Source organism: Boleophthalmus pectinirostris, unplaced genomic scaffold (genome assembly GCF_026225935.1).
Source record: "Boleophthalmus pectinirostris isolate CB_2022bp ecotype Guang Dong unplaced genomic scaffold, ASM2622593v1 HiC_scaffold_5, whole genome shotgun sequence".
Classification (NCBI taxonomy): Eukaryota; Metazoa; Chordata; class Actinopteri; order Gobiiformes; family Gobiidae; genus Boleophthalmus; species Boleophthalmus pectinirostris.
The window spans coordinates 19,106,001-19,119,436 of NW_026571404.1; the positions used below are offsets into that span (position 1 = coordinate 19,106,001).

A 13,436-nucleotide genomic window follows, 5' to 3' on the forward strand; every position below is an offset into this window, starting at 1 on the left:
ACAGGCATTCGTGCTTCTCCATGGAGATGGACACATTTATAATGCCACTTTGAAACATGCTAAGCAAAGCAAAAGTATCTCCATAGAGACCATGAGATGGTGGCCTTTATACCAGAAATGATACACAGTGCACCTTTGTTAGTTGGGATATTGACAATTTTTACTTGTACCAGGAGTGACATTTCTGCATCTACACCCCTTTTATTGAATCTGTCATTGTATTTAAGTAATTATCCATTTAACATAACATGGTTACAGCAAAGATACAGCACTTAGCATGCTTTTCTCATGCCGTAACCCTAATTCTAAACATATTGATTGTAAAGACATTGACATTTAGCGGCTCCCATCATTCCTCAAAGGGACCTTGAGAGCTGCTGTCCATCCAACAGAGCCAGAGGTCAAAGTTTAAGTGAAACAACCTGAGGATTCACGGAGCCGCATCTCTTCACTCAGTGGCAGACTAAAAACATGTCCACTTCAATCGAGAAGCGTGTTAAAGAGAAAGACCTACCTTGTCTTGTTCCAGCTGTTCAATGTGGTTCTTAGCGTCGCGCAACTGGTTTATGAGCTTTGTCTTTTCTGTTGTGTGCAATTCCTAAAAGGGAGCAGAAATATTACTTATTATGCATAAAAAGTACACTGCATTGCATTGTTTAAACAAAGAACAAGAGTATTGTATTTAGAATACAAGACAAGTCAATTAATTGTCTTGTAATAAGACAAGAAGGTACAAAAAAGCTTTCTCAAACAGGTGGAGGGCTTTGAGACAATGCATTTTTGTTCTTTTCAGTATTGAAAAGACTAAAACATTTGTAAGGTTCTTGTGTTCTTTTGTTGTTTTGTTTAATTAGAGGAAAATAAAAGTTTAAAAAGCTGTGAAAGTGAAAACCATTTTAGTAGTGATTGAATAAAAAAGTGAGTGATTGCTACCATTATTGAAATTTATGATACCACATTTTAACTTTAAGTAAGCAGTAATTGCAAAATGATTCATGTATTTTCTTTTAACTGGTTCAGAGACAATAAAACATTTTAACAATATACTTAATGCGTAAAACTAACCAAACTGAGAAAAAGAAAGCAAATTGTATTATATTTTGATAGGAAGTTGTAAATTGTCCATCACCCAACATCAAAATCATATGTTTGCTGCACCACCCAGACTGCTTCCACCACAAACCAAATAACCCAAACATGAACACAAGTGCAGCTGAACCAGGGGCCGACCCAAATTACAGCCCAGAGACACAGCAGTGGCATGTTGTAGGTTTGTCTGTGCCACCGCTGTTTAAATAGGAACATTTCCAGTTGCTTTTGGGCCACTATGTGTGTTTATTATGTGTTTAACTGTATTTGGAGGCGTCAGCAGCTACTGTAACTGTAAAATATAACTAACAAACTGTAAATGACATAGTCTTTACTGTTTTAAAGCCAGCTACAACAGGTGTGTAAGTGCAAATAAATATGCAATCTCAATATAGAGGAAAACATGAGGAAATTTTGCATCACAAGAGAAGACACATCTGGTAATGTACTGGTCCTTTTCCTGCAGCAGTGAATGTTTAGAGCATAAAATGGCTATTAAACTCAACAGTACAAAACATTTATGCTGTACGAAATGGTTTGAGCAATACGCCCAAAAAATTTTGTTTTTCTTGGAGCCAGATCACAGTTTCGATTTGATCACAATTCATGTGCATTTAGTAGCTCCAAATAAACTCATCTGGTTCTTCATAAAGTTCACACGCCACTGTAAAAGTTTAAATACATGTCACTAACTCAGAGCCTTATGGAGGCTGACCAACAGAAGGAATGGGTGGGGAAAATTGTCTGTGTTTGAGCCTAGAGCTGCATGCAACTGAAGATGTATGAATCTAATCAAAATCTAACGATTTTGTCAAAAGAGCTTATTGCCACAGGAATAAGATCACAATTAAATTTCTGTTGCCGTACTGATTAGCCGTAGTATGACAGTCTTAGATATAAGATATGATACATAGCTACATAATGTCTGTGAACCCTACGCAGCACGATGAGGTCTGGAGTCACAGACAGATGGTGTGTTTTATGGAATGAGCAGTTCAGATCAGCAGTTTCAGGATGTCTTCATGCTGCTTAAGAGGGCTAAACGCCTGTTAACCTCTGCTTTTCCAGACACAGGAAGCACCGTATTCACAACTGGAAGACATATTTTAAACTAATTCTCTGGGAATAAAAAGCAAAGGAGGATAAACTGATTCTAAATAAATGTTACGCATTTTGTGAAGGTATTAATGGTGGTATAAACACTTTTGGTTCTGGCACTCAGGAGGGTTCTTACATTTAAGTTTATCTTAGTTTAAGACTAGTAGATTTATCATGTTTTTCTTTGTTTAGTATTTATACAAGTATAAGCTATAAATTCTACTTAAGTCCTGGTTTAGTTCTGGTTAAGTTCTAACTAAAGCCAGTGTCCTTGCCTTGCCTGCACATTTCTGTGCTGCTCCTTCTCTCTTGGATTAAATTGAAGTTTATTTAAAATGGTGCTTGGAAAGCCAAAATTACTTTGTTTAATAGTGACTGCCTCTTAAACAGCCCCTATTCTGAAAACTAAAAATAGCCCAAATAATTAAACATTTGAAGAGAAGCAGTCGAACAGTACAATCCGATCATACCAGCCACACACTGTTTTGAAATCTAAGAAACAATGTCTTTCTCTAGTGTCACTCTGACATGCCCCAGACTGGGTTTCTGGAGCTGATCCAGAGCAGCTTTTACTTTTACACTGTGTCAATGAGATAATGGAGACCTATCAGCAGCGGACCGTGACCAGTCTGCCAGACAGTTTATAGCAGCAACAGTAATTGCACTGTATTCAGCCTTCTCAGATCAACTCGAATTATGAACAACACTCTGCGATTGTGGTTTATGATGAGACCTTATTAACCTCATCATTAGGTGACATTATCATTTGTCTGGCAGTGTGGCTTTTACTTCAAGATTATTCTTCTACCCTGATCTAGAGAAAAGGTGAATAGTGATAGAAACGGTTAAGAAAAAACAGCAGGCACATTGAAAAGAACTTTGTTGTTGTTTTTTTGTTCTTCCAACTTTGTTGGAAGTTTTTTGCATCCCTCCATTTTTGAACTGAATCTAGTAGTTTCCATTTTTGGTCTATGTTTTGCTTAATATATTTGTACTTTTTGGAGAACAGTGAAATTGTGAAATGGTATGTCCAGATTCAGCACTTATCTGTTTTGCCTTTAATAAAATTCTAAAAAAAAATTACACTTGAACTATTGTCTGTCAGTAGTCTAAAGGGCTGTATTATAGTGTTGGAGTGAACATTTGTGCACCTTCATTTTCTCCAGCTCTTGTAGCCTCTCCTGGAGTTGTTCCTGCAGAGTTTCGTTCTCACTGCTCAGCTGGGCACTCCTCTCTTTATGAGTCCTCATCACGTCTTTACACTTCTGCAGCAGGTTCTCCTGACGCTTCACCCTCTTTTGCAAAGCCTCCATTAGTTTGGATGGATCACTGTTGCCCCCTTCTGTTCAGAAATATCACACGTCAATTAGAACAATTGACGAAAGCCAACAAGTAGACAAGTTAGTAATATATAGTTACCAAAATGAGTGTAATAACTTTCTATGGTGATAAAGGTACACAGACAAGTGCAATTAAAAATGACATATTAAGATTGTTTTTAACTACTAATTGTCTGAAATCAAACAATACAGAATCTAGATCATTACCATTGAACACAAATATATATATGTTAACCTGGAACTCAAAACCATATTTTTTACTGACTGGCTGTGATCTCTTGATTAAAAAGATCCAAGCATATAGCTGCTGATTAGAAAAGAGAAATTAACTTTCGATCTTGAATAAAATGAAAGAAAAATTCATTGGTGGTTCACCCCTGTCTCCTTTCCTCTAGACAGCAGCATTTGGTGTTTTACTTTCTCAGCACGCTCACCCTCAGTGACTTCTGACTCTGCTTCCTGCTCATTAGGTGGACTCTTTGGGGCTGAGGTTGAATCTTCCGACTGAGAGACCTGGCCCTCGGGCAGCAAAGCACCATCTGATACACCTTTGACACGCTTCTTCAACAAAGCAACCTGTTAACAACAACAGAGCGGGGGAAACTTTTAAAATGACTTTACTAGATCACTTTATGTCTAAGATCAATGATGTCTGCAACAACATATACCTGTGTCTGGAGAACAGAGATCATTTGGTCTTTCTCCTCCAAAGCAGCATCGAACTCGTCTTGTAGGTGCTTCTTGGCTTGTTGGTCCATTTGTAGCTCCTGTGGGTTAAGGGAATAATTAAATTTATACTTCAAAACTAATCTACCAAATTTGTCAAGGCTAATTTCAAAGACAAACTAAAAGGTTTAAGTGTTCTCAGCATGTACCTCCCGCAGTTCTCCAATTCTGCGGAGGGCCTTATCTTGACTCTGACTGAGGATAGCCTGCAGAGAAGAAAGCAACTTAATACATTTCATCACTCCATAAAACATTATGTAAAATCAGGACCGTAAAAAATAACTGAATAATTTTCTTATTGTCCGATTGTGACATCAAAGAGATAGTTCAAACGTATACACAAATTAAGCAGATATTTGTTCCTCATAAAAACATTATTATTGGAGATCAAGTTTGTGGACAATTACCTGTGTTTTTTCTTTGTCTCGTTGAACCGTTCTATATGCAGTCACAAGCTGAAATGTTGAGAAGTAGTTAAGTTTAATCTTTATTTGTCAATGTACAGAGACATTAAGCTCCAAGTGCAGTCCCTCATTTACCAAAATCAATTATACAATGCAATTACATTCAGCCAACAATGAGCACAATTCACACTGTCCACACACACAAATGTACAATACAACCACACACCTCAAAGCATAAGGTATTTATAAAATACATATTAACCTACCATTTCTACTTTTCCCTATTCAATAAATCCATAGCTTAGAAAAATACAATACATACATATATAATGTATATATGTATAATATATATAATATAATATATATGTATTGCATAATCAGTGCTTGAAGGTTTAATTATTCCACAAATACTTAAGTTCCACAGAAAATGTTGCATAATAATGATTAGTAGCACATATACCACCACAAAATGTGAATTCATAGTTTAGTCCAGCTCTGACTCACCTCAGAGTACTTGCCCCTGTACTTTCCCAGGCTTGTCTCCACCTGCAGAAGTCGGTGCAGCAGCTGATCTTTGGACAGGGACTCTGCACTTCCCGGGGGCTCCTCTGCTTCACTCTCAATATCTGACGAAGGGTCGTAGGAGAGGGCACCCAAGGGTTCATTTTCTCCCAGAGGTGTCAGAGATTCACGAGAGGAAGTCCGTACCAGGTTGTCTTTGGATGAGGATCGGAAAAGGTTTTCTGCTCGACTTGCACCGCTACGAATCAGAGACTCCACTGAGGGGACTTTGAGCTGGAGTTTCTGTGCAAAAGACTGGGGCTCCTCTTTCTATCAATGATTATTTTGCATGAAACAAGAATTAAAAGAAATGTCATTAGGGATAGGCATTCTACACATATTAGTTAATTATCCAATACACCAACACTATGATAAGAGATGTGGCAAGAAAAATGCACAACTGACATCTCCATTTACCAAAGACACAAAATCCACATAAAGTAGCTGAATATTAGATGTCAACATTCATTCATTTCAAAGAGGCACTAGCCTCATTAATTCAATTTGAAAAGAGGGTTTTAAAAACTACTTAAGTTGATACATACTTGAGGAGAGGCACTTCCATCTCCATTGATGCTCCCTCTGGGTGATCTGGATGATTCTTTAGTGGCAGTCTACACAGATAAAGACACTTTATTAAATAAAAGTACAAGTGACAAGTCCTGAACAGTTAGTCATCCACACCCAGCGCGGCACTCCCTGATTACTCTGGACGGAGCAATATTAGTATTGCTGGGAGCAATGCAGGGGCAACGGCTCCCCTCATGCAACTGGAGAGAACAGGGGTTAAACACAGAAGGCATCTCTACTGAACATAAACACAACAGGGTTAAACTGTCCTCTAGTCACAGTCAGTATCACACTCACACAATACTGGAGAGCCAGTATTAAGTTAAGATGCTTGGCAGCCTGCAGCTGTATAAAGGAAGCAGAGAGACATCACAGGACAGTAGTTTTAGTTGGTTTAGTTGTCTTGTTAAGAAGCATTACAGTGAGCAGTTATCTCCTTCCTTGTCCAGCTCCGAGCAGCAGTGCTCCTTCCTCCTAATTATGGTGCAAATATTTTTGGAAAGTGGCCACTGTGGGATACTATGTGTGTTGCATTTCACTTTAAAACTTGCCTTTTTAACATTGCTTACATTGCAACATTAGACAGTCTAGTAATTACTTTGGGAAAAGGTTTTTGCAGTAACTCAATTTTCTTTATCAAACCTGCCAGATGCCATATACAATTAAAACAAGCAAATGCAATAAAAATGTTTTAACATTATAGTTTACCATTACACTTTCCTGTCTCTAAGTCCGTGTGTCTGCGCGTGTGTGTGTGTGTTACTATAATGAAAGTTAGCGTCCTTACCCTAACAAGACAAGTAGTATCACAAAATAACATGTTTCATCAGATATTACCAGGAATTTGTTGAACTGTAATTGGTCAACACAACCAGCAGGTAAGCAGGTAAAACTAGTTTCACCTTAACATAGCATGCTAAAATTAAGTGTTAATTGCATGGCTAAATGGTTTTATGAAATGTGAAATGCAGATGGACTTGAAAATGGATAGATATGAGAAACTATACATGATAAGAAACATTTATCAAGTAATAAAATAAATAAAAGTAAAAGAGCATAGACTGTATGAGAAGATAAATGCATGTATGTTTTTGCTGCACATGAACGACTCATTGTTTACAGACACATCAATATAATGTAGTGGCATTAAATAAAGCCTAGTTTAGACTATGGGGGATATATTAGTCTTTGTTAGACAAGGACTAGCTTGTTAGCACAATACCTGTAGATCTACATTTACAGAAGAGCAGGTAAAAAAAAACTACTAGTGCAGCAGATAAACACTGACTTCTAAAGAGATTCTTAACAGGTTTCAGATTACTAGATTATTCTCTACAAAGATGAGACCAGGAACAGTTTGAGCTCAACAAGGGCATCTTCAAATTTCTGCTTGGTTTGTTTACTTGGTAGAGTTACAGCCATTTAATGATGCAATTCTTTAAAAGGTCACAGTGCTTGTAAAATCAAAACTATAACTCCCCAAATAAACAGACTTTCAGGACATGGGCAACATAGCAGGGAGTCAGGGTTCTATTTGGCAAGCAGCTAACACTTGTCTAGGGTAAAGGGTAATATTTCATCAGGAGGACTTTATAAGAACTGAAAGGTAGGGCAGTAAACCAACACATGGCAGGAAGCACATTTAAAGTCCCGGTGGATGCAGGGTTAGCCTACACACGAGATGCCTTCTTGCTGCTAAATCCAAAGGAAACAGGAGACAGAGCAGGGAACAAGCAGTCCCTACGTGGGCCACAGTCTTCTACCGATTATCCCAAAGGCACGGCGATGGGAGGAAGGAACAAGGCAAGACGAGGAAGAGGAGAAAACAAGGAGGAAGAGCAGGAAGTGAGGGCGAACTCACCACACTGGCTACCTGGGCCGTTTGGGGTCGTTTTGAATGGTCCAGAGCAAAGATAGTATACTCAGAGAGAAAAGCGGGCTCTGCTATCATCCCGGCCAGCACCTGACCACGTCAGTGCAAGTCCAGGACAAAAGGACAGGAGAGGAACACAGACAGCAATGAGAAAAACAACACCATGAATGAGAGAATGAGCAGAAAGAAGGAGAGCACAGATGATTAGAAGGGGGAATGTCAATCAATAAAACAATGTTATGAAGAACACTTTGGCATCTCTGCATGTGATTGCCAGTTCTTACTGCAAAACAGTCATGGCTGTGATCAGACTTGTTAGTAAAGTGACCTAGATCAGTTAAGACTTTGTCAAAACAGACCTCTGTAACACAACATTGATTAGAGCGGTAATTTTGACACAGAGCAAAGATGTCAAAGGTTTTTGATGTGGAAATAGAATGTGGTGATGACACAAAGGGGAAAGAAATGAAATGTAATCCAAAGACCAAAGCTGAGTCCAGTTTATTGTAGAAATAAAACTTTTTTTAAATCAGAGCATTAATCTTCATTGATCTGCAGCACCATTTATCTTCCAGTGGTCAACCACCTCATTGCACCTCATTATGTTTCTTTTGGTAAGACAAAAAAATCTTGCAAACATAAAACAATATTGAAACATCTTAAAAAAAAAAAGAAAAATTCCAACAAGAAAGGTACTGGAACTTGATCCTCAGCAGTGAGCACTAATCATTATAAATAACTTCTTGTTGTTATTATTAGCTTTACTAAGTTTTCCTCCATCATAAGAATAAAAACACTTAATTTAAATAAGACGATAACCATCTACTCATCTATAGTAGGATATGGAATCATAACATTAAACAATTGACTGTAGGTGTAGGACACAAGATAGTGTCCTGAAACCTAAAGTGCATGTGGCATTCATAAATGCATAAAAACACAGCAAAGATCACACATGTTATTGGAGTAATAAAGCAAAACAGCACAAAGCTTTTAAAACTTAAGTATTCCTCGCACAGTGCAGTGGCACAAATGCAACCTAAACAACACAGTGTAACTCCTCAGTCCACCTACCTCTCTATCTCTCGGAGTTGGTGAGCCATCATGAAAAGAGCCAGTTAAGCTACCACGGCGGTCTCCAGGAGTTCTCTGTGTAAGAGAAAGAGAAACATTACAATACAATTCCATGTTTTACTCATTTGATGAGTGGTAACCAAACTAAGGTGGTGATTTTTTTATTGTACAGAGTTAAACCGGCTGTAGTTGACTGAAATTTAACATATTCATTCAATTTCACAATTTTGAAGTTGCATTGTGCAGCTGTTCCTGCTTGTCTCCATGCTTTGCTTTGCCCAGAATATTTAACAGTCTGGCATTAAACTTACTGTATCCATCTCCTGCACTACACAATAACTAATTTTTATAGTGCTCAAAACTCCCTCGAAAAACACACAGTCTTACAGCTCGTGCTTGCCTCTCCACAGACCCATTACTTGTCTCCTTGGAGATAGGTGAGTTTAATGCAATATTGTGTAACATTCCAGGTAAAGCTACAACTGTTAGGTTTGTGCTTGATACAGATAGAAACACAGAAGAGCACTTGCTGACAGCTGAATTAGACAGCTTGGGTAAAATCCTTAACACAGAGCAAAGCTAAGCATCTACAAAGTGATGCGATTCAACTCCAAAGAACTAACCAAACACCAATATCCGCAATGATACGCGAGTAAAGTCGCTATACGGTACGATGGAAAGGTTATAACATGATAACTAGCCCTGTGGGTGACATTAGAGGCAGTGTAAACAGATGTTAGCTTAGCCTGTTAGCTCCCAGCACAAACTAACCTGGGCCTGCTGTGGTGACTGCGCACTCCTCTGCGGAGTCTGCTCCTCGTTTATCCTCTGCTTCAGTTTTTTAAACATCTTGTCCCGCCGTCTTAGCAAAAAGCTTTCAAGTAAGATCGGGACGGGGATGTAGTGTTGTTAAAGGTTAGCCTGACATTAAAATCCCGAGTGCCAGACTTCCTTGTTGGCTTCTTATTTCCAGCAGGTGACTTAGAGGACTGCGCATGCGTGGCCAACGTGGAGGAAATCTGAGGCGTCTGAGTTAAAGGGACACTCCGGACCTTTTCAACACACAATAGCGCCGCCGGTGGTTAAAACACATCCTCTCATCAACACAGCATGAAACTAAGCAATGAAAAAGGATTAAACCGATTTTCCAGGCTAAAGGCTATGCTGAAGATATTTTGCTTCTACGCTATAGTTATTCAGTTCCTTAAGTTTTCATAGTCTCAGTTTTCTCCTGCTGCCTACAATACAGCCTTAAATAGTCAAATTTAATTAGCAAAGTTATTTTTTAAACAAAACTTTCCTTAACAATAGTGTGAAATAATGTAGCATTTGTCTAGAATTGTAAAGAGTTTTAAAGAGTTACAGTGAGCTTGCATGAGTAGCTAATCATTGAGGCAATTATAGTCATCAATTAACACTCACAGAGAGGAGAAATGCACCCATGACAAATAATACCAGGTTAAACAGGGGAAAGTGTACAATGCCGTCACAGCTTTGGTGTTTATTTCACATTAAAAAATAAGACAGTTACAACATAAATAAAACACAATGTGCGCTTTACATCCTGTGATTTACATTTTTCCTCCATTTTAACTGTCATGAGTGAAGAGAGAGCAGCAGGGTTTTCCATCTGTGAGGCGTTTCAGTGTAGCATTGACACGAGTGTGAATGATGACATTAAACCTTCACTAAATGTCTTCTAATGTGTGGCCCGAGGTATTTTGTGAGAGAAATGCAGTCGAAACAGCCTCGTAAGCTATATATACTCCTGCACTTTGGGTCCACCCATTCTCTTTTATACAACCGACCACAGAAGAGCAATTTAAGTCAATTAAGAATACATTTCACCTTTGTTCTTAAAATGTCTGTTTTCAAAAAGTCTTATTTCCACAGCATCTGGGTCTAAAAGTCCTGCACATTTTATGACTCAAAGTTGATGTAATCCTGGGTCATACTTTGGACAGTCCTTTCCAAAGAAGTGTGTGAAATGACGGCTATTTTCATCTGCAAAAGCCACAGCAGAAATCTGCCTCCCAATATGCATGTTGTTGCATAATGATTTTTATTTTTATTTTTACATGTTATATTTCCTTCCTATGCCCTTCCTAAAACAACCCAACCATTTAGATCATAATTTGAACTTTCTCAGAAGTACTGGTTCAGCTGATTAACTTCTTTATTGTGTAGATTATAACTTGTAATTTCTAAATAAAGAGACAATATTTCTGAGAGTTGTTTCTCCGCTTGTGAAAGTAAAAGGACCATAATAATTAAATATTCATGCACACTATTTTACAATACATACAGTCCCTTTCCTTTCCTTAGCTCCTTTCCTACCTCCTTCCTTTGCATCCTATAGTCTTCCCCAGTACTGCAGCGTGGCTCATTTATACACTGCCAGAGGGATGGTCACCTCAGCTTGTTTTATAGTGGCAGCTACTTCCAGCTCCTCTGCTGCATAGGAAGAATTGGAGTTAGAGGCTACTTAAGAAGATGTGGTTGCTGCAGCAGTGGTTGTTATCGTAACAATAGTACTACAATATATGTTTCTATGATATAGCAGTGATTGATTTTTTTATGGATCTGAAAAGTTGCAGTACCTCTTATAATAACAACTATAGTAAAGGACCAACTGCATACAAACAGCATAGCCTGCATATTTTGATCTATAAAACATTTGGGATTTTGTTACATGATTCAATGCTTTGATCCATACCACACTAGGCTATACAGGCCACTATGCATTTTGGGACTATAATGGCTGTGTTTTGCTGGTTCTCTGAGCAGCTCTTAGCCCTTTCCCATGCCCCGCAGAGACATCATCTGTTTCTTTGAGTCAGTGCCCACTATGACACTGGGGCCATGCCAGTTTAAAGAGATAGTGTCAGAAGTGTTTCCTGAGCATGGGAGCCCAAACATCAAAACAGGCTTTGAAAAATATAGTCAAATGATGTCACTTTGATCAGGTGGTCCTCCTGCTTGTGTATTAGATACATTTTACTGTACACATAAGATATGATAAAAGAACACCGCTGTGCATGAACTTCAAAAGCAATGTACATAAAAAAGCCACTGAACACATGCTATCAATAGTCATTAACCAATCAAATGACTGGAGGTGACACAGAATTGTTACAGCAGAGATAGTATGGTTTGCTTACTTACTTATATACTGATACAATTAGATATTTTTGCCAACATAAAAAAAACTACACTAATGGCATCTAAAAAATCTGGGCCATAAAATGAGTTCGATAACTTCTGAAAACAAAGGGTGGGCCCACTAGGTGGAGCTACCCCTCTGTCATCATACATCTAATTAACTGCACCAAGACCCTTATAGAAAAATATATATATATTCATGGCAGTCTTGATTTTAATGATTTTAAATATTGAGAATCAATTCATGAAAAATTACCATTGGTTATCTGCCATAGCCACCCAGTGACCGTAACAAACGTCCACATTAATTTTGCTGTACTCACCTGTTTAATCTCACTGTTGTAATTACTGTGGAAACTGAGTATTTACTTTGTGAGACTCCTTGTCATTTATCTGTATGGTGCACTCCTGAAAACATGTTACAATTTTAATGAGAAAATAGTGAGTACCCAACGTTAGCTCACAGACTTATTTTCTGCCTGTTCTGTTTATTAGTTAATGTTGAGGAAATTATTCTTCTGCTTTATAAATAATGCATTAACTTGCCAAGCAAAAATCACTGGGTGTCTCACATTGTCGATAATTAATGGGAGCTCTCGCGTACAGTTTGAGAGTTGTAAATAGCTGGAGTGAGTTGGCATATTCATCATAAAGTCAATTACAGTACTCCTGATATGGTGTGTGGTCAGCTTGTCACAGACACTGACCTAAAAGCACTTAAATTGCTGTTTCCCTTTGAGCCAATACAGCACACTGCATTTTTTATGGAGGCAATTGTTTTTTACAGATTCTTACTTGGTTTCATCAGTCAGTGTTTACGCCTATAATTGCACAGAGGATCGAACGCTTTTACAACTTATTTTTAACCTAAAGGAAACTATTTTACAAGCAAAAAATATATGTATAATATGTATTTTTATATATAGTTGCATTGTATATTATAGTACAAGAGTCACTTTATTCACCAATTTGCAGATCTACAAGATGATTTATTATGAAGTTATGATTTGCTTCTACAGGTTTTGAATAATGTTTTGCACTGAAAAAAAAAACAACAACATAGAAATCATATTAGTTGCATTATATAACAGTAGAAATAAAGCAGGAAATATATAGTGTATGAGATAGAGAAGGAAAATCTTTCACATGGCAACCCCAAAAGAGAAGAGAATGTGGAATCATGTGGGCTAATAAATTGAGTAGACCTGCATAACATAGTTGGTTTTGCAAAGTCCTGCCCTCAAGAGTTTTGATAGTGACATTATTCAATACAAAGTCTAAGCTGTTGAAAGATTCAGTGTTGTGAGTGAAAAGTGACTCCTGGAAGAGCACATTTAAGGAAAAACTTTTTATCACAATACTTTTATCTGTTTTCCTACTGCTACAGTAAAATTTCAATAAAGTTTTTCAGCGGAGAGATGACACTTACTCCTATTTGTATACAAAATTACAACACCCCTATCTCATTAAATCTCCAACACTCTTTATTTCTTTATTTTATATTTTCATGCATTTTCAGGTGTTTGGCCATATATAATG

The 13,436-nt window shown here is 37.7% G+C and overlaps 1 protein-coding gene across 1 annotated transcript in view; it reads right to left on the bottom strand.

The window, feature by feature from the left end:
* The window catches only part of golga4 (golgin A4), a 25,718-nt gene extending 15,977 nt beyond the window's left edge, over positions 1-9,741 (bottom strand). Inside the window, exons 1-10 of the mRNA XM_020921418.2 lie at positions 9,507-9,741; positions 8,736-8,810; positions 5,764-5,832; positions 5,162-5,488; positions 4,661-4,708; positions 4,403-4,459; positions 4,196-4,294; positions 3,962-4,103; positions 3,339-3,529; positions 515-598 (exon numbers count right to left, since the gene is read on the bottom strand). Of these exons, the coding sequence (XP_020777077.2) occupies positions 515-598; positions 3,339-3,529; positions 3,962-4,103; positions 4,196-4,294; positions 4,403-4,459; positions 4,661-4,708; positions 5,162-5,488; positions 5,764-5,832; positions 8,736-8,810; positions 9,507-9,584 (1,170 nt within the window). The 5' untranslated portion in view covers positions 9,585-9,741. The remainder of the gene's footprint in view (positions 1-514; positions 599-3,338; positions 3,530-3,961; positions 4,104-4,195; positions 4,295-4,402; positions 4,460-4,660; positions 4,709-5,161; positions 5,489-5,763; positions 5,833-8,735; positions 8,811-9,506) is intronic.
* Positions 9,742-13,436: the final 3,695 nt, after the last annotated feature.